The sequence below is a fragment of the Protopterus annectens genome, chromosome 9.part0, assembly GCF_019279795.1.
Source record: "Protopterus annectens isolate FY-2018-M chromosome 9.part0, PAN1.0, whole genome shotgun sequence".
NCBI classification, from domain to species: domain Eukaryota; kingdom Metazoa; phylum Chordata; order Ceratodontiformes; family Protopteridae; genus Protopterus; species Protopterus annectens.
The window spans coordinates 1,718,648,747-1,718,676,073 of record NC_056743.1 but is presented as its reverse complement, the minus strand read 5'-3'; the positions used below and the strand labels follow the sequence as shown (position 1 = coordinate 1,718,676,073).

The 27,327-nt window shown below is 40.6% G+C and overlaps 1 protein-coding gene across 1 annotated transcript in view; it reads left to right on the top strand.

The window, feature by feature from the left end:
- Window positions 1–27,327, top strand: part of LOC122812231 (serine/threonine-protein kinase N1-like) — a 2,446,550-nt gene that overhangs the window by 2,300,444 nt on the left and 118,779 nt on the right. Inside the window, exon 20 of the mRNA XM_044084586.1 lies at window positions 10,161–10,268. Within this exon, the coding sequence (XP_043940521.1) occupies window positions 10,161–10,268 (108 nt within the window). The remainder of the gene's footprint in view (window positions 1–10,160; window positions 10,269–27,327) is intronic.

Below are 27,327 nucleotides of genomic sequence, written 5' to 3'. Positions count from 1 at the left end.
AATATTTAAAAAAAAAAATTACCATGGTAATTCTGGAGGGTATGCACTGCACCACTTCCTGGATCACTTGCATTAAAAATAATTCTGTTTGCAGCCTGCTTGTACAAACGAAAAACTAAATACTTAGTACTGTTTACACAGAACTCAAATCCTTCAGCTTTAAGCACCATTAATGCCTGTTCAGCCTTGTATAGAAAATAATCTAAATTTTTTCTTACATATTACAGGTTGTTAAGGCTACTGCCAAACCCCAACTCTTAACCTGACCCTGAGCATCCGAAAGGTTTGCCTGAAATGATTCCAACTTAAGTCTAAGTCTAGCTGATATGACAGCTGTGTAACTTCATATAGCGCTGGTTAAGGAGTTTTTGAATGAGCTCCACTCCTGAACTAAATGAGTACGACAATCTGAAAAGAGCCCTTTCCAAAAGAAAAAAAATGTTGTCAAAACACATTTTAAAAGAAGATGTCTTAACCAAGGATAAAGTAACTTTCCAATGTGTAGTCAAGGTCTGCCCAGGGAAACCTCATAAGGATATGATGGAGTCATGGTTTTGTTTGCCTTTTCAGCTTTTCCCGGTTAGGGGTCACCACAGTGATTGGCAGTCGATTTTTATTGTGCCGAGTTGCCAGCCCGACGCCCAACCTTCACCTAAGGCATGCCCATTCACGCATGTCTTTCAGAGGCCACTCGACCGTGGGGAAGACATGCAGACTCCACACAGAAGGCACTCCAGCTGAGAATCAAACAGGAGAACCTCTTGCTGTGAGGTAACAACGCTACCGCTGTACCACTGCGGATATAGTCTGAGAGCAAAATTTGAGCCATAATCAAGGTATTAGCCATACACCCCATACACCCAGATATCATGATTTTATTATTCCTTGAAAAAGAGTAGAAATGTGGTGAATAGTAAGTTTGCATATCCTGAGATGACTTTAAAATATGGTGTACATCTTCCAGCCTAAACATATTTATATACACCTCAGACTTGCAGAGCTGTCTCTTAAAAAGAGCCTAGACACCATCTAGTCACCTTTTGTTTAACTGCTAGAACATAAAGCTCAAAGTTGGGAAGCCCTAACTCACCAGGGTTTTTCCTTGCAACCAGAAAACCACACACCTTCTGCCATGAGACCCAAGATCTTAAAAGAGATGACAGCTCCTGTGGGGCCACACCAAGGGACAAGTAAGCATTAACAACCATGAAGAAGGGACCATTACAGAATCCTTTTACAGAAACAGATTATTCCTTCATCATTACCAAAAGCATCTATAAGGTAAAATGAGGAATCTCGTCACTGTAATATTATTACCCCCTTCTCCTACCCAGTCCTACATGGATGAAAGAAGAAAAATAACCTGAGGCATAAATACCCTGAATAGATTCCAGGTGTGTCTCTTTCAGAAGCAAGAAAATGGGCTTAAACCGGAAAATGCAGGCAAGAAATTCTGTCTCTCATTCAAGCCTAAAACGCTGTTCTTGTATACTTCCAGTTCACACACATGATTCCTTATGGCATCCAAAACTTATTTTGGGTCTGGCTTCTTTAAGTGACTAACCAAATAGTAACAGGTAGTATTAAAATGGACAAGACGTTATTAAAAAATTACACTAAGAATGTTAGTGTAGGATGTTCTGCAGTGGAGAAATTAATATTTGCTACATATTGTTCATATTTTCATATTTATGTTCATATTTTCATAACTGAGAGACCTACATTTTATTGAGGTTTATGGTGTGACACACCAGTATGGGAGACGGGACAATTCACTGTCAATGCTGGTGTATATTACACTGTACTGGTAATATTGTTATTTCTTTGTAATTGTGAAAACAAGCAGTATTTCCATATGTATTTAATACTTCAAAAACAAGTGACTTATAAATTATTGCAGCACATCAGGTGAAACCTTAGATTTTGTTGAAGAAAACTATATTTGATATTTCCACTTTAAGTTGCACATCTTGAGAGATATCCAGTATTATTTGTATTGTTAATTATACAGTTAAACATATGTTTTCATATTTCTGTAAACAACTCATTAAAGATGCACTTGTAGAAGAATTTCTTGTTACCATGTGAAAGTTTGTGTAGTTAACAATGTATGTCAAGGTTCTACAGTTTTCAAGATGTGAAAATTTGTTTGTGAAAGTGTAGAAAAAATGTAATTTGGAGGTTGTGTGCATTGTAGTATATTACAGCATTTGTAGAAAAGACTATGAATGCACTGTTACAAATGAAAATACTTCTTACTGATAACATTGTTATGTCTACAGTTTTAATAGCTTTTATTGTGTACAAAATATTTACATTTGTTTATCTTATGCTTTTTAAGTTTATTTTTCAGAAAATGCTCTGGAATGCAAGATGTATGTAGGCTGCTAGAGCTGTGACATTCCACACCACGTAGGTGTTAATGAGTTAACATTACAAATAGATGCAAGAAGTCCATATAACAGGAACAGTAAGTCCTCCCCAGCGCAAGTCATGATTAAGTTAATGGTAGCATTAAACTAAGCACTAAGATTTGTAGTTACCAACCTAGTGGTTTAAGACCCAGCAAAAAGTTAAGGAACTAAAACAGCTCATAGCAATTGTCTATGCACCAGACAAAAATAATAGTATCATAAACGAAAAAAGAAAGCTATATACTTGACAGTATACAGACTCAGTTTTAAGTAACAATGAGCAGGATATGAGCAGAGAATGACTGCCATGCACCAGTTGAAGTGAAGGTAAAAGAAACAATTTGTGCTGCCCGGTGACATGAGCTGAAGTGGAGATGAGCACACATGACTTCCCCCATAAACTCCAACAAAATAAATGGTTCTTAACTTGTTACAAAATGATGTGTAAGTGGGCTGTACCACTTTTATTTCCTGCCAAATAAGATTTTAACCAAATGAGCCTATCTAATATATACACGCCAAAGAAAATAAGAACATACGGTGTAGCAAGAGAAAGCAATTGCAATAGCAGATCCTTATCTTCCACTACACAAACAGGTCAAGTTACAAGATTCTCCTGGGCAGCTAGTACTGCTTTATGTGCTGCCTTTTGTTTATCATAAGCAGGGATTGCAGCCCTGGTCAGTTTATACATACCATGCTTACAAATTCCAGGGACATGCACCAACAAACATTGGTCTTATGCCATTGCACATTGGTCATTGGAGTAGGATAACTGGTTAAACATATAAATAAAAAAATACCTACAACTAATCTGCCCTCATGATCACACCACTGTCACGCTCTCCAGACACTCAGCTGGCTAGAGTTTCCTAATCAACTCTCATTTACCCAACTTCTCATTATCCGTGTTATTTTGAATAAGCCCTTTTTTTGCCCTAGCATTTCCTCACTTGTCTCCATCTGTAAGTCCCCTCTATCCCTCAGAACCTCTGACCAATGTCTCTTACAAATTAACAAACCTAAAAACTCTGTTGGACAAAATCTCTACAGCTGCTTCCCTGCTCTTGCATGGAACAAGCTCCCCATGAACCTTAGAAACATTTCCTACATCCACGAATTCAAGAAAACTCTCAAAAAGTACCGTAATAGCACATGGACTTCCCTCTGTAATCATCCCGCATGAATCCACCCTTTTCTCTGTCACTATCCTCTCTATTCCTCCCTTCCCTACTACCATAACTCACTTAAGTGCTGTGTATTGTACAATTACCCTCTGAAGATAACCCACTGTGTTATACACATTCATTCAGATGTTTTATTGTATATTTCTTTGCTATGTTGTTTTTCAGTGTTATAATGCCTCTTACTATATTGTACTGTGGAGCTTTATCTACATTTGCTTAACTGTTTTATTGTAAATTTTTCACTGTATTCATCTTCAATGTTGTAAATTTTCTTGCTTACTTGTACTGCGGTTCTTCCCGGGCGTCCACTGAAAAAGGGCTTTTGCTCAGATGGACTATCCCGGTTAACAAATGTCAAATAAATAAATTAGACAGTGATTATGATGCAGTATTCGGACACTTCAGTCTCCTCTCAGGCAACAGGATTTCTGAATAGCTAGGGGTGGAGGGTTCAGGTGTGACTCCAGGTATCCAAGATCAAGGAGAGCCACCAATGGCAGAAGATGGTCTGCTCCACATGGACAAAAAATAAAAAATAAATAAATACAAATAAATAAAAAAAAGAAGACAATTATAATTTTACAAAATTGTGGTAAACACGTTGAGCAATACTGCACTCAGTTATCCTTTCATTACTACTGATTTTCTAACAGGAAATGCTACCATCTGTAAACACCATCCAAAACAAATCTGCATTTCATTCATGTTTACCATCAGTGTAAGTATCCATAGAGCAGCCTCTTTTTTCAGCCTTCCCTGATCCTGCACCCCATAGCAGTGGATCACTGCACGTTCCACTTTTATGTCTAAAAGTAAAAAAGACTCTTTGTCTTAGAAAACATTGTGGTTGTAACTCTGCTTATAACTTTCTGTTATCCATCCATCAGTCCTTAACCCCCTTTTTCTCATTTTGCGCATGGGGTCAGAGTGTCACTTCAACAACGGCAGTCATCTTGAGGCAAGGTTTACACAGCCGGGTGGCTAGCTCCACCACGGTAGTTCAGCCGTACCACTCGCACACATGGCTAATTTACAGTGTCCAATCCTCCTACTGCATGTCTTTGGAATGCGGGAGGAAACCAGAGCACCTGGAAAAAACTTGTACAGCCACAGGGAGGACATGCAGACTCTGCACAGAAGGCACTGCAGCTGAGAATCGAACTGGAGGACCTCTTGCTATGAGGCAAGAATGCTAATTGCTGCACCACTATGGCTGCCTGCACCACTGCAGCTGCCTTAAATTATAACTTTCTGTTACGTGCTTATAAAATTATGTCAAGCAATTCCCCACTCATGCTTTGCTGTCAAGACTGGTTTTTAACATAATTTCTTGATCACATAATACAAAGGGTTATGATTGGGCCACAGATCATAACCTGTTTATTATGTGTTTGAGATATGGGTACCAAGAAATTCAGTGGCAGGTTCTTTGTAGTGCATGGAGCTTTATCTTTTCCATTTATTAGTAGTTACTGTAAAAAACTAAAACAAAAAGTGGTAAGTGTTTTGCTGGCTGTCAAAGTCATAAAGCATTTAGCCACTTAGCAAACACTGTCAGAAAGTCAGTGTAATACAGTCGCTTATGCTTATAGTCATCTTGCTGTGCCTGTAAACTTACCAGATTTTTGCAGAATGTCCTGAGTTTTGCCTCATCTGTTTGATGTGTTCCTCTTAAAATCATTGATGTGAAGTTGTTCAATCTCGTTCATTCTTCACTGATGGTTTCAGAGCCGATCCTCGGCTCCGACACGGCCAACTAGCAAGCTCAAAGTTCTCCAGTAGCTCGAGACCCAACCCCTTATCCCACAATGCACTGCTGGAATTACCTCAGATCTAGTTTGCCACGGCACAGATCTCTTGGTTTCCAGTGTTGCTCGAGACTATTATTGGGAGTTTTCAACTTTCAGAAAGTGTTGTGACTTAGGCTCCACTGACTCCTCATAAAATCATTGTTTTTCAAATAACTCCTAGAGGATTGCAGTCAATGAATAGTGACATACATTTGAGTTTCAGAATTCTTATCCTGAATAGAAAATGCAGGCGACCACAAATCCTGTTATTCCAGCAACTTTCTAAGTTTGTAAGAAGAACAGGCATCTCATTAGTACGGGCAGCAGGCAGAACCAAATCTTTTATTCTGCTGCTGTCGTTTGCTGGTCAGTACTAAAAGATTTTACTGCCTAGCCTGAGACCCGACCTTAACAAGTTAAGCAGGTGATGCTTAACAATTAAGGTCAGGTCTTGTGCCACTGTAGCTCTTAACTGTCTTTTTCTGAGTATCAAAATGTAATCACCACACTCCACTCCATGCACTACAACCCATTTATTATTGCCCACAACAAATTGTGTGTTGCAGTCTGTTTCACTGACACCTAGTAAACATCTTAAATGCTAAAATATAAATTATTTAAACACAAACTACTGTTAACACTAAAATATCACATAGGACAGCAGAGGTGAAGAGGCATATGACCCACTCAGTCAAAACAGAGGAAGCCACCTCTAGTAATATACCCGTAACAAGTGGCATACCCCAAGGGTCGGTCTTTAGGCCTGTACTGTTTGGGGGATATACTTTTCTGAGGTGCAAGCCAAAACCAGTGTTCTGTGGCTGACCAAGTTTGCAGATGACTGCAAGCTGGGCACGGTCATAAATTCCCCTGTTGATGTGAACATCCTCCAAGAGGGCCTTACCCAAACTAATGACTGGTGCCAGAAGCATGGCCTCAAACTGAATGCCAAGAAATGCATTATTATCCCCTTTGGGGAAAATGGAGTCCCCACTAATTATCACAGTAAGAACAACATACTAAGCACACGGTCAGTCATGAGGGACTTGTGCACCCAGGTTGATAGCAACCTAACTTTTGACCACCATATTGACTCCATTGTACGGAAGGCTTACTACATGGTCCACCTCATAAGTAAGGGTATTTCATCCAGGAACAAGGAGGTCATAACATCCCTGTACTCCTCCCTTATCAGACCCATTATAGAGTACAGCGCCCCTTTTGGCATGTACCTTGCCAAGCACATGCAGCAGTTGGAGAGACCACAGAGGTTCCTGACCAGGAAAATCCAGGGTCTCAAATACCTGTCCTATATAGATAGGCTAAAAGCCCTGTCCCTCTACTCAGTCTCGTACCGACTGCTCAGAGGTGAACTGTGTCTGGCATACAAGAACTTCTCAGACTTGGCCTTGATGGTGTTGCTGCATATCTGCAAGTCAAACTCCACTCATGAAACCCACACGCAAGGCCTCAACCTGGTCTGTGACATTAATAGAACCTGTTGGCAGGATAGGGGTGTGTCCCAACGACTCCCCCATCTGTGGAATAGACTCCCTCTCCATGTCAAGTAGAGTACATCACTAGCTCTCTTTAAGAGGAACGTGGATGACTGGATGGCAAACAGCAAATATACCCTTGGGATCCCACCTGTGTCCCTGCTGGACAAGGAAAACAGGTGCTGACTTTGTGGGAACATGGGTGAAATTCTTGGCTAGGCTTATAAGGGCCTCCAGGCCAGTAGCCTAGTGTCGTCCTATGACCCCTACATGACTGAATACTAACTGGTAGCTAATAGTAAACCTCTTTATCTGTAGTCAGAATCACCATATGGTATACTTTGGAAATAATTAAATGTGTTCACAGCATGTCTTTAACCTTATCTAGTTTAATAAATCCAGGAAAACAGGTATTGCCTGGGCGGGCACTATTTCCTCAGTTTATGCTGAGCATTATTGCTTGCTTAATGTATTTTACTTCTATTTATATACTTTCTCATGCTTGCTACTACATTGCAGTGATGTATGCATCATTCGTCTGTTACAAGTTAATGAAGTGTTTACATTTATTTTATTATACTGCAATGTTCTTCTGGTCCTGGATGATATATACAAAGGTTCTTTGGACCAACCCACCCAATTAATAAAAGTCCTTGTTGCAGAGTAGAACAATAAAAGGAAGCACACACTAGATATTAATATTATGAACCATTTTATTTTACATGAAGTTTCAAATGTTGATCTGTAGTTGCTGGCTGCTCTTCTCTGAAAGGGGATTGGCAGTGCTCTGTTGTAATGCAGTATAGCTACTTGTAATTAAATGTCACAGAGAAATTCTGAAGTTCAAGGTGAACAGCAATCATTGCTATTAGTTCAGACAACTGTCTTTCATCCTTTTATTTACCATAAGGGTGTTTGCAAAGTATTTCTGTCCTAGCAGTTTTTATCATCTTGTACATTATCTTTTGGTAATTTCAAAGCCTTGCAAATGTTTGTTTTGACAATTTCTTATGATGCACACTTCCTTAGTGAGTTAGGAGTGCTCATTTGGATCTCCTTTCATATAAGCAAGTAAGTTAGTCTTGTGTATCGTTTTGTTTGTACTGAGAGTGGCAATATAAGCCCTTCATGCGTTCTAACAGTCTGCCCCTAGAGCATTGCAGGATAAGAATAGTCAACACTACAGTTATGTAATGTCCAAGAAGCATGGATGCGCCAAGTCATTTTCTATTTGCCAAGATCTCTTAGGCTGCTGGCATTAAGCTGAAATTAGAGGGTTTTGGTTAAATGTGAATCTGCCATAGCACTGCTACCTCCTCTTGAATAAGAAGGATACAAGTTAGAATCTGGTCACTCAAGGGAACAGTTATTTGTCTGTGTATTCATTCTATTCCCTGTAATTCAGAATGTTCAAAATTCTTATTGCTCAGTTCTCTTAGACAATTTATGTTTTGGGAAAAAAAAAATGTTTATGTATGTATGCAGCTCACTGTTGTGTATTTATATTACTTGTTCTTATTTGTGTATATACTGTTATATGCTTGGTTGTTCATTTACCTGGTTAACAAAGGAAATAAATTAATAAAAATATATATTTTTTGTTGTGTCTTTCGGCTTTTCCCGGTTAGGGGTCGCCACAGCGGAACTCCGGTTCACTAATGATTGGTAGTTGATTTTTACGTGCCGAGTTACCAGCCCTGACGCACAACCTTCAACGAAAGTACGCCCATTCACGCATGTCTCCACGCAGAAGACGCTCTAGCTGAGAATCAAACCGGACAGAGTCTTACTGTGAGGTGACAACGCTACCGCAGCACCACTGAATAAATTAAATATAAATATCCTAAAAGTGGGTAAGATGACTTTCACATATAAATATCCTAAAAGTGGGTAAGATGACTTTCACATCATTCTGGTTTCTTGTTGCTTTTTCAGCTAACACTAGGGCCCCAGAAAAACACCCACATGTGCCAGTCTGTTATTTGTATGAAAAACTGAAAGATCAGGCCCCCATGTATTCACCCTATTTTCTTGCATACCTATTTGTTTATTCTCCATTGAAAATTTAGAAGATAACTGCAACCTAAACACAGTTTTTTCTTATACTGTAGTGTATCTCCACCCTGGAAAGTAGTACCAGTCCTGTCACGTGTAAGTAAAGCATGGTTCCAGTGTTTTCCCCTTTATGTGGCCTTTTTATGCTGTTAAAATTCCTGTAGTTTGCTCATTTCACATGAAATTTGCAAAAGTACCTTCAGCAATTCCTCTTTCTAGTTCCTGCATTTTATTGCTCACTACAGTATCTTTCTTTCAAGAAAAGCCCTCATATAATAAGTTGTTTGGAGCCCTGCTTTCTTTCTCAGTCATTTTTTTTTTGTCCCAGTAAAAGTGTTTCTACATCTGTCCGTTCTTTGAAGGGCAGGCTTATGCAGATCCGTGCTCATATAGACAGTATAGAAACTACTGCTGTGCAGAGCCAAGTCTTTTGATACAGAAGAGTCAGCAGCTCACTGAAGACAACAAAACTTGACATCTCTGCCTACCTGAGTGAATGTGTGGTGGAAGCATACCTCTCAATGGTCCAGCATTTTACCGAAAGGCTTGATTTTCACCTCATATTTTTGGTCTATTCCTCATAAAATGTCTGGTTTTCTGACGAATTGATAAGGATTGAAGTCATTATCTCCAAATATTTGAGTTTCAGACTTCATATTCATCAGAATATGCATGCAGGTGTGATACTTGTTTGTAACAATAATATTTAAAATCTCTTCCTGACCCCCCCCCCCATTATTTTTTGGCTTTTTCCAGAATTCTTGCTGTAAAAGTTTGATAGGTATGGGTGGAAGAGATATACTTTAGATAAATACATGTACTGTGTCCCAAATTCATCTTATGTATTTATTATGTAGCTGAAACAAAAGTGATCCATTTAGAAAATGGGAAAGAACATGAATCACAGGGAGTTTAGTGACTGAAAAAAAATCACCAATACTCTTCACTCTAGACATTCCTATACAGAGCAACAGTTCAGTGAACTTCTAAGTGAATGCCCTAACAAAACAAAGCAATAGGAGAAGCAAAAGAAAAAAAATGTAGTGACACAGTCCATTTTGAATGGATGTTTACCTGTAAAACAATTATGTTAGTGAGTAGCCCACTTCAAGCCATTTGTCGTAGAACAGATTATAATAAAAAATAGCGTTAATCATATTGACAGTATTGAGAGTTTTCATGGAATGGGATTTTGATATGTTTTTCCTTTTTTTTCAGTCTCCTTTTCCAGGAGATGACGAGGAGGAAGTGTTTGACAGCATTGTGAATGATGAAGTACGCTACCCACGCTTTCTGTCCACAGAAGCCATTGGCATTATGAGAAGAGTAAGTAAAGGCCTGTGTTGGAATTTTCATATTATGCATTTGCTGTTTTGAATAGCTGAATCAACATTTGAATAAATCATATAATGTTAACAAGCTTATGGGGTCGTATGGGCAACTATTTGCCTCAGATTGTTCAAGGCAAAACCTCTCAAAATGCCATTTCTACTGTGTTAATTATGAACTCCTTGAGTCTTTCATTAACCTTGTTTTTTTTCTATTTGTGTTTGTAATTTAGATTTGCATACTTAAACATGCATGCAGTTAATTTACAGTTGCAGAGTCCTGTGTTCAAACACTTCTGTTTTCCTTTTTTTTAAACCAAGATTCACTCTGCTAGTTCTGAACTGCTGCAGGCTGCTTAGCTCTGTTTTTACAGAGCAGAGGGTTTTGCCTCCTGAAGTTTCTCTCTTAATCTTTGAGAGTATCTCTGAGAGGAAAGCACTTTTGCTCAGGAATCAGGATCACTAAGAAGCTTATTCTCAGCAACCTTCTTGTTAATTTCAGTGGATAATAAACCACAACTAGGAGCCTACATACTGTGACCTACTTAGCCATCTAATTCTTGCTAGCTTTCATTGTTATTTTCTGCAAATGCCAGGACTTAACCAGCATTTGCTTCCAGTAATATTTGCTGTCTGCTGAACCGTCTGCGCGTCAGTTATTCAAGGTAACAAGCTGTGATCCTGTGGGGTACAGAAAATAAGGTTCACAAACACAGGAACTTTTTTCCTTAGAGTACCTCAGCTCGGACATTTAATAGGATCAAAGGCAATTACTGTGCAGTTAACAATATTCATGTAAATGCTGCTGTGTATTATGTAACCTCACCCCCAGAAATGCACACCATTCCATCATGTGCACAAACAGTGTGTCCTTTGTAGCAGTAATAGTACAAGAAAATGGAGTGAACCAGGTGTGTGTGTGTGTGTGTGTGTGTGTGTGCGCTCATTTATTTCATATATCAGATTGTAGTAGAAGCATATGCTAAGTCACTTTTACAGACAAGGAGTTAATGGTGATGAATGGGTTTAACAAAATATGCAGAGTAGTAACTAAACAGTACTGCCGTAAATCAAATAAACCTAAGGGAGTACAGAAGTCTGTTAAATAAAATTTTAGGTTGCAGGCAGTTACAGACAGTTCATGAATTCCGTATTAGAAGAAATGTACCAGTTTCTCAAATTAATGGAGTTAAAAGCTACTTTTACTGAACTCTGACTTTAAACTATAAAAAAGTGTGTGTATTCCTACCAAGTACTACTATTCCTTAGAGCTTTGGTCCCTCCAATGTGTATTTCCTGGGAAGTTACTTAACAGAGGTAATGCAGCCAAGTCACCTCTGAAAAGAGATTCTTGTGTCTAGTGGGCTCAGCTGGTCTACATAAAAAGAAAGTAAAATAAAATTACCAGTATCCATATGTTACTTAATCCTAGTGTATGCTACCACCATCTTTCTCTCCAATTATGGGACCCTCGGTAAAAATGGAAGTAACAAATGGTATCCCTTGACATTTGGAAATGTTGTGATCTCTGTCTGTATAGTTTGATGACTAACTTAATGTTCACTTGTATATATTGCTGATATGATCTTTCTTTGCTTACTGTTCTATTATGCACAAAATACTGCTCAGTAACAAAGTCTTTACTTTACATTATGTATTATTATCATCATTGTTTGTTGTATTAAGTGGAGCTTTTCTCCCCGGACTCCGCTGTAAATGGACCTCTTCCAGTCGGACCATCCCAGTTAACAAATGTAAAATAAATAAATTAAAAATAAAATAAAACAGTAATTACACCTGCACATGAAACAGTGAGGGACAGATTTAAAACCATTTTTGAAATTTGTTGTTTCTGAAGTACATTTTCTGTCTGTATAAGCTTTGAGTATTTTTAAAGATGCATTTTAAATAGAGGCCCATAGTCTGTGCTTTCTGCAGGCCCCCACTCTCTTTTGAGCTAGTACCAGTAAAATCTGTTGTTGTCACAGTTATCCTATGCTGCATAATTTTCTTTTTTCTGTATACCATCTCCTTTTGTATGGGTAATATATACATCTACAAGATGGGCATGACTTTTGCTTTATTAATTAAATGAATATGTCAAGAGTCTCAGACTCGGGCAACTCAAAAAACACATGAGGTTGGGTACACAGCTGAAAGTGAATGTCAAAAATTCTCAATCTTACAAAGTAATAAAAAAATTAGTATGTCGGTTAGTTTTGCAGTAGTAACTATTAACTGTAACCTACTTGACAAGTTGTGCTAAACAGCTAGCCTTTGCCGAAAACACAACATTTGCTACAAAGTACAAATATGTCAAACAAGTTGAGGCAACATCCCTCTCTCTACCTTGGCTTACATGTAATAGATGTCTTTTATGATTCAGTATAACTTATCCAAAGAGGCATAAAAGCTGCATAACTGTACACATGGCAGCGAAACAACACTATAAGGCAAGCAGCTCCACTGGAGTCATTCCCTGTTGATTCTCAGTACCACAGTAAAAAAAAAAAACTTCGGTTGCATAGTTTATATAGGACAGCAAAACCACTTTAAAGGATGTTACTGACTTGTTTTTGACAACTGCCGCAATAAAGTGAGTCACAAATGTGTATATGCACATAAAAAGAATGTGAAACTTTCTTGCTAGGAAGCTACATGACTGCTCATCTGGAAGCAGAATGACACTGAGGAAAGCAGCTGTACCTGGTGCAGAACACATTCCCTCTCGGTTTTTATTGCCAAAATAACAAGCTTTCATTTGCACAATGAATATAGGATGGTGAAATCATTTTTAAAGGATGTGATCAACTGTTTTATTCTGACATGTGCCTTGGTGGAGTCAGTCATATTGATGTATAGTTAGATATACAAACCTTCAAGAAGAAATATTTTTTAAAAAATAATGTGAAATCTTTTCAGTATAAATGATGTGAAATTTTCCTAAGAAGCTACTCAACAAAACATCAGGTGAGCAGTTACACCTGAAACACATTATATTCCCTTGAGATTTATAGAATGTACCACAGTCCCTTGAGATTTATAGAATGTACCACAGTAGCAAGCATTTAGTTGGACAATGTACCACAGCAAAATCATTTTTTTAAAGGACATTACTGGTTAATGTGTTCTGGCAAGCACCTTGATATACTGCGGCAGAAACATACATGTGTATATATATATATATATATATATATATATATGTCTGTGTGTGTGTGTTTGTGTATATATATATATATATATATATATATATATATATATATATATACATATACACACACACACACACACACACACACACACACACACACACACACACACACACACACACACACAGTTTCTAAGGAGCAGCAAGTACAGATCCTTCACTCAACCCCACAACAAGGTAGAATAGCTGTAGAACATAACACTATGGGGACTTACTCCAGTTTATCTTTATTTTATTCTAATGACACTCGTATAACAATATATTTGCTTGCTATAAATTTACAGTGACAAAAATTAACATTTAACTTAAAATATTGTCATGACCAACGACTGGTGTAAGAACCATGGCCTTAAGCTCAATGCCAAAAAATGTGTCGTCATCCCCTTTGGGAAAAACTCTGTTCCCATGAATTACCACATTGATGGTAGTCCACTGAACACAGAAGACGTTATAAGAGATCTGGGAACACAGGTTGACAGCAACCTCTCTTTTCACTACCTCATTGCCACTGTGCTCAGAAAGTCCTTCTATGTGGCACATCTCATTACTAAGGGTTTTGCATCCAGGAAAAGCAAGGTCATTGTCTCCCTCTACTCTTCCTTCATTAGGCCAATCATCGAGTACAAATGCCCCATTTGGCATGTACCTCACTAGACACCTGCAGCAACTGGGGAGACCATAAAAGTATTTCACAAAGATGATCCTAGGCCTTAAACAGTTGTCCTATATGGACAGACTAAAAAAACTCCAACTATTCTCTGTCTCATATCGCCTACTTAGAGGCGATGTCTGCTTGGCCATGTCTGAACCCAGCTCTGTTAGAAATGCTACATCTAAAGAAATCTCAATCCCTCCGCACCACATGCTGCAAAGACCTCAACCTCATTACCACAGTCAACAGAAGATGCTGGAGAGACAGGTTCATAACCCAGAAGACTGCCCATGCTATGGAATAGACTTCCCATACATGTCAGAGCACCTTACAGGCCCTCTTCAAGAGAAATCTTGAAGAGTGGATGGAAAATAGAAAATTCACCCTGGGATCACTCCAGTGCCTCTACTCGACAGAGGCACTGGGGACTAAGGTCGGGTGTCACGATGCCAGGGTAATCCTCTGGGTTAGGCTTGTAAAGGCTCCAGGGCCATTAGCCTAGTACACACCTATGAATCTATGAAACTATGAACTAACCAATTCAAACTACTCTATGCAGATCCCACTGTGGTTCTTGGATCTAATATTTCTCTACACACAAAAAAACTGCCATCTGAACTAACCAATTTAAACTACTCACTCTATGCAGATCCCACAGTGGTTCTTGGATCTAATATTTCTTTATCACAATTTCTGCAAAGCCTATAAAAGGACTTTAAATAAATACATAAATGAATAAACATATACACTTTAAATAGGTAAAAACAACATGAGGCAGTCTCTGGTCTCCTCCAAGTAGGAGATATGAGACAGAGAATAGTTGGAGTTTGTTGATTCTGTCCATGTAGGACAAGTGTTTAAGTCCTAGAATCCTCCTTGTGAGGTACTTTTGCGGCCTCTCCAGTTGTTGCAGGTGTCTAGTGAGGTACATGCTAAATGGGGCATTGTACTCGATGACTGGCCAAATGAGGGAAGAGTAGAGGGAGACAATGACCTCTTTCTTCCTGGTTGCAAAACCCTTCGTAATGAGATGTGCCACATAGAAGGACTTTCTGGCCACAGTGGCAATGTGGTGGTCAAAAGAGAGGTTGCTGTCAACCTGTGTTCCCAGATCTCTTATAATGCCTTCTGTATTCAGTGGACAACCATCAATGTGGTGATTCATGGGAACTGGGTTTTTCCCAAAGGGGATGAGGACACATTTTTTGGCACTAAACTTAAGACCATAGTTCTGACACCAGTCGTCGGTCTCAGTGAGGCCTTTCTGTAGGATGTCAACATCACTTGGGGAGTTAATAATGGCTCCCAACTTGCAATCTTCTGTGAACTTTGTCAGCCAGGGTCCTTTTGTGTTGGCCTGGACTTCTGAGAAGTAGATACCAAACAGGAGAGGACTCGGGACCGATCCCTGTGGGACTCCACTCATGACTGGTCGGCGGTCTGACTTGGAGTCAGCTACCTTCACACTGTGGGTTCTATCTGTGAGTCAGTTTGCAACCCACCTAGTGGTATAGGGGTTGATGCCTAGCTTAGTGAGTTTTTCTATGATTCCTGAGTGGGGAATGGTATCAAAGGCCTTGGCCAGATCAAGGTAGACTGTGTATGTACCACCTTGCCTTCATCCACAGCTCTGATGACTAACTCAAAGAAATCAACCAAGTTGAGCAGGCATGATCTACCCTTCACAAAACCAAACTGTGTAGGATCCAGAGTTTGGAGATTCCCTATATCCTTGTTTATTAGGTCCATGATGATCCATTCCATAGCTTTCAGATGGCAGGTTTTTTTTGAGTATAGAGAGTTGCAGTGGACCTAATATTGATCCATGTGGAGTAGCATCTGAAAATGTGCTGTCAGAAGAACAGTTCAAAGTTGTACTATGAAGGTTCTGCTGTGCAGAAAGGTGCAGTAAAGCACAGCCACCTCTATCAAAATTATGAAAAGATGCCTGCACACTGATCAGCTCTCCCAGTGTGACATTGCGAGTTTTTACTTTGTCTGTAATAAATATAGTGCAGGACAATAAAAAGCTATACATCACTCATTTTGTATCTGGTTCTGCAATAATTTTACACATTATTTATACTGTTTTAATCACCTTTACCTTGTATTTAATGTGTTTTTAAATTGGCTGTAGTCATTTTAATTGATGTGTTTTGACTTTATTATTTTTGATTGGAAAGCTTTTAAATACCTGTAGTGTGTCAACCAGCCCACATCTGAGGAAGTTTTAAAACGTACGCATACTGATGTTCATCGTGTTACACTGCTGCAGTCATTACATTTGGGTTATCCTGCCATCAGGCGGTCCCGTAGTCGGCCAGAGTTCCAAAGTCTTGGTCCGGTGTCAGTTGCTGTCGCTTCTTCCCTGACGTCAGTGCGCCAAGGGTATATAAGATGCATCCGATACCATTTTCTTCAGTCTTTCTTGCCGTGCGGTGCCTGAAGCAAAAGCAGTTCGCAAGTGCCGGTCAGCCGACTCCTGAGATTTTCGAAGTCGAATTTCAGATCCAAAGTCTTCAATAAAGCTAAGTACCCCATTGGGGAAACTTTTTTCTTGCCTCAGACCGATGTCAGAAAAAGTTAATAATTGTATTTCTTGTGGTACGCAAATATCTCATAAGGACTTCCACTCTTACTGTATTCCATGCCTAGGCCATGATCACGACGTCACTAGTTGTCGGTTTTGTGCTAGATTTAACAAACGCACTATAAAAAGACGTTTTGATTTTGCTTTGCACTACTTTGGCCGAAGGTTCAATTATACTGTGCCGTTGGATCAGCTGACGACCTCAGTACCGAAAAAACGCAAAGACAAGCATAAAGACAGGCATCCGAGGTCCAAAACTGACGACGAAACCTCTTCTAGGCCAGTCGCCGGTTCTAAGTGAGGTGGTTTCGCAGCCCCTGACACCCACTACCTCAGAGCCACAGGCCGCTTCCGACTCCTACATGGAGACATCTAGGCCTCTGGAAACTCAAGGTATTGGGCCTATGGAAACTAATCCCTCAGATGGGTCTGGAGCCGCTGAGCAGGCATCGGCTTCTGAGGGTGTTTTCAGACCTTCACAACTTACCATTAAAGCAACAGCCAAGACAAAAGTACCATTAAAGACAAAGAAACAAGTACAGCATTCTCCTGGACAGTCCTCCATGCCTAAGAAACAGATGCTTAAAATTGCCGAAGACCTCATTACTCTAATCAGGGGTTCCCATCCCCCTCCTGAGAAAAGGCCTAGGCAGGATACAGACTATGACTCCTCTGATCAGGTTTCCATTTCCTCTGATTCCTCTTCAGACCAGGGTTACTCTCTACCCCCCCCTGCCTATGAGGACTCTGATGCTGAAGAATCTATCCCTGCAGCCTCTCCTCCTGAGGATTATTCTTTTGGGGAAACTACATACCATGAGGGAGCATTTCCATTGAGAAAGTCACGATTACTCAGAATCCAAGAAACGGCTCAGAGATTTCCTCTTATTGCCTCTGCACAGGCCCCTGGCTATTCTGCCTGTGCTAGATATTGTGGATGATGTGTTCTCTGAATCCAGCTTATCTCCTGATTCTTTGCCCACTGCTCCAGCCAAGCCAGATAGGTATTATAGAGTTCCTGACTCTCACAAGTTTCTTTACAAAAACCCTTCTGCTGATCCAGAAACTATTTCCCAGGGTCCAAAATGGGTTAAGGCTTCCATTGCAAAAAATCCAGTACCCTCTGACAGAGATTCCAGAGCTTTGGATAGATGGGGGAAGAAAGTATACACTTCTGCAACTTTAGCAGTAAGAGCTTTAAATTGCCAGTTTCACATGCTTAAGTACCAACAATATTTAATGGCACAGTTAAAACAGAAAATGCTTGCAAACTCAGAAGCTCCTGATTGTAAAGAAATGCAGGATTTATTGCATGCAGTTGAACAGGTGGGAAAACATACTCTGCAATGTGGTTTTGATTCTTTAAAGGCCTCTTGTAGAGCTGCAGTTACAGGTTCTGTGATTCGAAGACATGCTTGGTTAAAAGAACAGAGTTTACCTGATCATGTTAAGGCAAAATTATTGGATGCTCCTTTACAGCATGATACCTTGTTTGGTGTTAAGGCAGAAGAGGTGTTAAAGAAAATGGAGGATAAAGCTAAATCTATGCAAACAGTCAAGGATTTCTTACAGGTACAGCCACCTCGGTTTAGCAGAAATTGGCCAACAAAGAATTGGTCCTTTCTAGTGTCAGACAAGCCACAGAGAGGCAGATACAGAGACCCAAGAGGCAGATCTCAACCCCAAGGCACAAACAGACAACGCAGTGGGGCACCTCAACCCCAAAAGGAGGTGAGGACAAGTCTCAACCTTACAGGAAACAGTCACAATGACTTTCCCCTTTGTACGCCAAGCACATCCCTTTTGGAAGCCCCCTTAGGGAGTAAACTAGCACTTTTTTCTCAAAACTGGCAAACATTTACCCAAAACAAATGGGCTCTGAATATTGTGTCTCAAGGTTACATATTACACTTTCATACTTTACTAAGGCTAAAAGGAATGCCAGACCTGCCACAAAATCAATGGGCAGAGGCACAAAAACAAATTTCTGCCCTCATGGACATGAGAGCTATTCAAAAAGTACCACAACAGGAACAAGGACAAGGATTTTACTCAAGACTCTTCCTGGTCCCCAGAAAGGACAAGGCCTGGAGGCCCATACTAGACCTTTCAATTCTGAATACTTACCTGGATATTCCGAAATTCAAAATGTTGACCTTACAGCAGCTTCTACCCATGCTGGCCAAGAAGGATTGGCTTGTTACTCTGGACCTCAAAGAGGCATACCTGCGTGTCCCTATCGGACAAAATTGCAGAAGATACCTCAGATTCAAAGCTGATACAATGCACTACCAATTCTCTGCACTGCCCTTTGGCATATCTTCTGCGTCCAGGGTCTCTTCACAAAGTGCCTGGCACCAGTAATTGCATTTTGCAGACAAAAAGGAATTCAAATATATCCATACCTGGACGACTGCCTCATTCAAGTAGAGACAATGGACATTCTTCTACAGCATCTGGTGTTTGTAAAAAGGTTGCTAATTTCTCTAGGGTATACAGTAAATGAAAATAAGTCAAAACTCGTGCCCTCACAACAGATTATTTTCCTGGGTGCCAGCTTAAATACAACGGCCCAGATGGCTTACCTCACGCCAGACAAACAAGTTCAATTAACTCAATATTTTCAATTACTGGCAAAAAAGTCCCATCTCCCTGCAAGAAAAATTCTGCAGACCCTGGGATTCATGGCATCCTGCATACTAATAATACTATATGCCAGACTGCATATGAGGAAATTACAATGGTACCTAAAAAGTGTTTGGACTCAACACTCTCATAGTTTAGAAGCAGTAATACCAATGATTCCTTGCCTACAACAGGAGTTTCGATGGTGGGCACAGGCATGTCACCTAAACAAGGGTCAGCCTTTTACCCAACCCACAGCCAGGCAAATTCTAACAACAGATGCTTTGGATTACGCCTGGAGAACACACATGGCAGGAAAATGCATTCAGGGCAAGTGGACCGCAGACCAGATGCATCTTCACATCAATCAAAAAGAGATGTTGGCTGTTCAAAATGCCCTAACAGCTTTCAAGGACCTTCTGCATCCAGGACAATTATTACTAAAGACAGACAACACCACAGTAATGTGGTACATAAACAGGCAAGGGGGCACTCATTCTTATCCCCTATGCAGGCAAGCCATGACCTTGTGGAACACAGCTCTAACGTATCAAGTTCGCCTGCAAGCACAATTTCTGCCAGGAAAGAAAAATACTCTGACAGACGATCTAAGCAGAAATATCATGGACCCTCACGAATGGAAATTGAATCCACAAATCTTCAGCATGGTAACGCAAAAATGGGGATGCCCAGACATAGATCTTTTTGCTTCCCCACTGAATTGCCAACTACAAAAATTCTGTATAAGGACATATCACAAACAAGCATGGAAAATGGATGCTCTTTTGTTCAGCTGGAAAACCCTAAAAGTTTATGCCTTCCCGCCACTGCCTCTCCTTTCAAAGGTACTCCTAAAAGCCAGACAAGAAAAACCACAGATGATCCTGATTGCTCCAGACTGGCCACGCCAGCATTGGTACTCTTATCTTAAGGAACTTGGCTCAAGGTCCACCATGGATTTTGCCTCAAATTCCACACCTTCTGACTCAACAAAACAATCAGATCCTGCACGGTCAGCTAAAAACCCTAAACCTGGCTGCATGGCAGATACATTAGTCAAACAGGCAACAACTCTCTCTAAAGCTGTTATGGATGTCATTTTGGAAGCCAGGAGGCCTAGCACCTGGAAAGCTTACTCAGAAAAATGGAAGAGATTCTGCACCTGGAACCAGGCTCAAAGCCTTGACCCTCTTGTTCCAAACATTCCTCAGATTTTACAATACTTAACTGAGATGCTGGACAGAGGCTTATCCTTCTCATCAATTAAGATCCAGGCCTCTGCCATTTCAGCACTTTACAACACGGATCCTCCTTTATTCTCTCACCCCTTGCTAAAGCAGTACCTCAGAGGGGCTAAAAACATAAGACCGCCCTGGAGAGCACCAACACCAACTTGGGACCTCAATTTCATTTTGGAAAAACTGACCCTACCACTTTTGAGCCAACCAATACAGCCGATCTAAAATTTTTATCATGGAAAACAGCTCTGCTCCTTACAGTAACTTCAGCACGAAGAGTCTCAGAGCTACAGGCATTAATGGCAGTGGAACCTTTTATAATTTTTCATCAAGACAGGGTATCTTTAAGGACAAACCCTACCTTTATGCCAAAGGTGGTATCTAGTGTGGCTCTTAACCAAACCATCCATTTGCCAACTTTTTATCCAAACCTCCAGAATAAAGGGGAGAAACTTCTGCATTCTTTGGACATACACAGGCAGCTACGCTTCTACTTGGACAAAACAAAAACTTTCAGGAAAACTGAGCAACTGTTTGTAGCATATGCTGCAGGATCACAGGGCAAGGCTATCTCAAAGCAGACTATATCCAAATGGATAGGACACTGTATTCGGTACTGCTACACACAGCATGGAAAATCAGTCCCAAATAACATTAGGCCACATTCCACCAGGGCAACAGCCACTTCAACAGCCTTTCTCAGAGGAGTACCTACCAAGGAAATTTTGGAGGCTGCAACTTGGAGTTCAGTGCACAATTTTACCAAGCATTACCACCTGCCTCTTTACTCTAAATCCAGAGCACTTGCAGGGCCTCATAGCCAATCCTAACTCTTTATAGACCAGCCACCCAACCTTAGCTTTGGGATTCTACCCAAGTGTAATGACTGCAGCAGTGTAACAGGATGAACATAGTACAGCTTTGTACCTACCATAAATGTAGATGTTCGAGTGTTCACACTGCTGCAGTCCTGGTTACCCTCCCTCCATCCCCTCTGAACTAACTGGACTTATCTATACCTTTCTATCCTATACAACTTTTGTGGTGTATTTGCTGGTAACTGAAGCTATTGTTTTTATTTTATATGTATATTTTTGATTAGCAAATATGTATTGCCTACCTACTTGGGGGCACCTGACATTTGGGGCAAGAAAAACTGAAGAAAATGGTGTCTGATGCATCTTCTATACCCCTGGCGCACTGTCGTCAGGGAAGAAGTGACAGCAACCGACGCTGGACCAAAGACTTTGAAACTCTGGCCGACTGCGGGACCGCCTGATGGCAGGATAACCCAAGTGTAATGACTGCAGCAGTGTGAACACGCGAACATCTACATTTATGGTAGGTACAAAACTGTATTTTTCTATTGAGCGTTAATGTGCTTATGTGCTGTACTGTGTTATACTGTGGAGTGAAAACATTTAATAAATAACTGGAAGAAACAGCAGTTCATAAGCTTTATTGTGGACCCTCCGAGGTTCTTTTTGATTCTGCAATAAACAACTACACTCAATTGTTTTAAAACCGGCATTAGCAACTTTTTTTCCAAGAAAAGGTAAAAAGTTTAAAGTATCATCTAAAACATAGTTAGTATTTTATGAAACCTTCAAAATGCAGTTTTTGTAAACATTTCTCTTTTTTTCAACTGTACCTGCACATATTTGTATGCATTATAGTCTGAAATACAGTTCAGAACCTTAGTTATATATCACACATTTTTTTACCATTAACTTTCATATCTGAAGTATATCTCAAAGGTCTGGATATTAAAAACTGTGGAGCTCAGTTTTGTTTCATAGAAATAAGTCTGAAAACAGTTCAAGACTTCAGACAACCTTCTGGATCCCTGACTGTCTACATCATAAACAGAAGTAGAATTTCTACAGAGTTCACACTTCCTTTCTATTTCCTTACTTCAGTCATTTAAAATAGAAAATCTATGCAGTCATTATGCAGTGCATTACCAGTGAGTTCAGCAGTTAATTTTGTTTTATAAACACAATCTGTTTTTCTGTCAGAACAACCTGCACAGACAACCCCTGTGATTTAGAAATATGCCTGTTGTGATCACAGAGGTACTGAATTATGTAACACAGACCAAAGATAATTATCAATTAACAGGAATCTTATGACCCAAGCTGCTACTAATTAAGAAGAACAGTTGTAGCATTGATAAATTGTTTCTCTCAGTTGCAGCCAGGATTATTGTGAAGTGAAATCACAAGCTAGGAGCATGTATGTACTAATTGCATGCACGTGCTTGACATAGTGACACTAAGAGAACATCTGGAAGCCAGAGTAAATGGCCTCTAGCAATGTTTTTATCTATTTTATTACTGTAAATGTGGAGGAAATGGGATGTATGACACAGTAGAAATAGGGGGAGAGCAAGCAGAGGATCTTACACAAGGACACACGGGAGTTATGAATGGGGTTGGAGAGAGGGAGGAAGGGTTTCCTTTTTTTAAGAAGTAAAATTGGGGAGCAGTGTAATGGGATGGCAGCGGATGGAAAGACAGTCAAAGTATGGAAAGAGGGGCACACAAACAAAGCAGAAAGACCAATGTGTGAGAGATGACAGTGAAGTTATAGACCTACAGATGGAGGGAGGACAGTGATGATGCAGAGTACTGGACGATAAATTTGGGGGATGTGCTACACAAGGAAGGGGAATACCTGGATGAGGAATGTGGTGGTTATCCTACTCCTGCTTCCATGTGGCCTGGGGTAGACCAAGGAGAGGCCAGTCACCACCTTAACTGCTCTCCCCACTGGGTCCCCACCTGTGGTGGTGAAGGCAGAACCAGGAAGTGGTGCAACTCTTGAAGCCACACAAGGACCCTATTCAGGCAACCAGTATATGTTTCCAGCTGCTGATCCACCAACTCCCCTACTCCTTCCACCATCTCCCTCAAGGTGTCAAAGTGTGAACCCCTGGCCGGAGGAACAGTAACATTCCCTTCCCGTGACTGATCTCTGGAGGCCACTGGTGATGCCACCAGGCCACATGCATATTACACCTGTTTGCAGAAGCAGGTCTGGAGCCAGCTGGAATGCTAGTGAGAGAAGGCTGGGCTTGATGTCGGTGTGATAACCTGTGCCATGCCGGTGGCACAGTCATAGCAGATTCTGCAGAAAATGTCAATATAAATGGGTGGAAATAAAATAGTAAATGTCAAAATATTAAAATGAAGGATAATGACAGAGAGGGAGAAACACAATAACTTTAGTATTGGGCATGTAACATATGGATACTCTGAGTGCTACCTAATGTGCTACAGAAGCACTACATTTGGTATTAGGCCACTTCACATAGTTTTGCCTTGATGAAATACCTCAAATGTCTGTGGTAGAATGCTGGGCAGGTGTGTATTGTAACTGTACACATGGCCTGGCTTAAGTTCGGCACAGTGTTGGCATAGGAGTGTTGAATGGTGGGCATTATGGCCAGTGTGTGCTGCAATGGACCTGTAAACCTACTGGACGGTACATGTTCAGAGGCATGCCTTGAAGACTTGCACAGGGGCAACATCATTGCAACTTAGTGGACAGTGCAGCAACTGTGTGCAACAGACAGTACTATCATCAGATGCTTTACAAACACCATAAAGTTATTTGCTACACAGCAGCCCACATTTGGCTTTATCTAGAAAATCAGGGTTGCCCAGCTAAATATGTGAATAACAGAGTCATACATTGTAGTGAAGTATGGGCAGTGTACCTTCAAGAGGTCTACCCCTACCACAGAGCCCAGGCCCCAGTGCAATCTTCCCCTCATACAATCCCCCACCCACCCCTCATTATAGACCCATAGGCCCCCAAGCACATACATATACTACTACTTCCATGACTCATATCCAACCACTGGATCCCCATGCAACCCCAATCCACCGACATATTTCCTGAGTCGGACACTTTTCACAGCTCAAGGATAAATCAACCATCGTACAACTCAGCCTCTGAAAAATGTGCATTGTAACAATACAGAGGCCATCTTTTCACTACAGCTACCTTGCGTTGTATGTGCAATGAGAATGTATATTCTGCATGTGTGGTGTATGCAAAGCAGTATGTGTTTACAGAGTTTTTCATAGTAGGTAAGCAAATGAGACCAAGATGATTCACTCCTACCCATACAGTCTTTGGTCATCTGCCAAACATAAACTGCAATACTATACAAAAATACTGCATAAACTTCACCGTCACCTATAATATAGCAATGAGAATGGTAAAGGTATAGCTCCAGCAGTTTAACAACATTACAAATAATAATACAAACTTTAGCAGCGGTCATTGCTGAGTTTTAGTTCTGCAACCTACTGCTACTTTCCAGGTCATAAAGTCGTACCCACCCCTTCACCTGGAAAGCGGCTTCATTCCCCTCTGGAACAGGAGGGACTTCTCCATAATCTCCTCCTGAGCTGAAGATAAATAAAAAGAAAGTTTAATACACTCCAGCCTCAAACAGCTTCAACCAGCTGCCTGGACGATTTAGTTTTGATACCTTTTAGGCATCTTTTTCATTTCATGAAGATGTGCAGGAGATACTAAATGTGGAAGGAAAACCCACTTTTAGAAAATCCTTTATGAACAAGTGGAAGAGATATTCTAATCGGTGCCTAGGCAATAACGGAGCCCATCAGGGATTTTGTACTACTGGTGCTCAAATGTCTGTGTGAGTTGCTATCCTCTGGCCTCTCGTATTCTTCTGTAAGGGTTAATCTTGCAGCCATTTCAGCATGTATGCCTGTGGATCCCCCCTCTTTCCTTTCAGTTTATAGAGAATCAGTTTTTGGAAGGAGTTTTACACCGTAGACCTTCTTGTGAACAGGCTCCTCTTACTTGGGATCTCAGTTTTTTATGCAGAAAGTGTGTCACTCTTTTCAACTTGCCTGTCTGGCTGATTTGAGGTTCATCATTTGGAAAACTGTTCCTGTCATTGTTCTGTTTGTTTTATTTCATTTATTTATTATACATTTGTTAACTGGGGTGGTCCAAATGGATGAATGTCCATTTTCAGTGGAGTCCCAGGGAGAAAAGCGCCAAGATACATGTACAAATTACAGTTATTAGAACAGTTAGTGAATGGCGATTACACACAGGTTACAGAGAAAGCAATACAACAATCACATGACACCTGAGACTTACAAATCAATGCAACTATGTATATACAGGTAGTAACGACATATTACCTTCAGGATTAAAAATATATCGAGTAGCTTTAGTTACGGTGTTCACTTCATTATGTAGAGAGGGGTGGCTGAAGAAAGGACATTTATAGAGGAGAGTTATGAGAGATGGGCAGGGCACTAGTCAGGGTTGGCACAGGGGCATATCCAGTGTGATTTGAGGTGATTCTTAAGCTTGTTTGTGAATACTGTTGGTGAAGACTGTAGGGTCAGGTCAGCTGGTAGTGAGTTCCATTTTTTCTGACAGAGTTGGCAAAGAGAGAGTCGCCCACAGTGTGGTTGGATTTGATTGTTAGAACTAGGTGTTTGGTGGAGGAGCGGAGTGGTCGATTGTTGCTGTAGGGGCAGATCGTGTTTTTTAGGGCAGGGGTATTTTCTGGCTGATAGAAGACTTTATGGGCAACTATGAGCTGGTTGAGCTGTAGAAGGTGAGATAGTTCAAGCCAGCCTAGGAAATTTAGTTTGTGGCAGTGGTGGGTTCGGTAGGGTGTGCCAGTAGCAAATCTGGCAATATGGTTGTAACATGATGATAATTAAGATCAGTTTTGCTCAGGTGGGAGAAAAGAGGAGAGGCATAAAGAAGGGTAGATAGTAGATGGGAGCTGGCGATTGCAATTCTTGCTGGTGGGGTGAGGAATGATTTGATCCTATAGACAGAGACAAGTTTTTTATTGGTAGTTTGTATAGTTTGATTGATGTGCACATCAAACCTGAATTTGCTATTAATTGTGACACCCAAAAGTTTAGTTTGGGTTTCTGGGGAGATGATGGTACCATTACTAGCTGTTATGCTGCAGAGTGGCGGGGTGGTCCTATGTGTAGGGGTGAAGAGAAGTTGCTTAGTTTTGTTGGGATTTGGGATTAGACGGTTTAATAGCCATTTTTCAACCAACTTAAAGGTGCTTTGGGTTATTGTAGTAAGATTTGCTGGGGTGATGGTGGAACAAATCAAGGTCGAGTCATCTGCATATTGAATGCAGATAGCCTCTGGTATAACTGTGCTAAGATCATTTGTAAAGATGAAGAAGAGAAGGGGCCTAGTATTGAGCCCTGGGGGACTCAAAGCCTGATGGGGAGGCATGAGGATAGTTTACCCTGATGGGGAGGCATGAGGATAGTTTACCCTGCCACAGGACTGCCTGTTGCCTGCCTTGTAGGTAGGAATCAAACCATTGGAGCGCCTGATTGTTTAAGGTGAAGGTTTTCAAGGTGTTCATTAGCATTTTGTGATCGACCATGTCAAAGACCTTGGTAAGGTCTAGAAAGAGTGTGGAGGTTAGTTTGTTGTTATTACGGTTGTGATTTATAATGTTAGTAAAAGAGAGGAGGGCTGATGTAGTGCTGTGATTTGGCCTAAAGCCATGTTGAGAGTTGGACAGTAGTTTGTTCTGTGTGAGAGATTTCATGAGTTATGAACAAACTTCTTCATAATTTTAGCTCGTGGTGACAAAATAGCTATGGACCTGAAGTTAGACAGTTCGGTGGAACTGCCCCCCTTGTGAAGAAGTATGACATGTGAGATTTTCCATATGGCGGGGATGGAAGCTTCTGATAT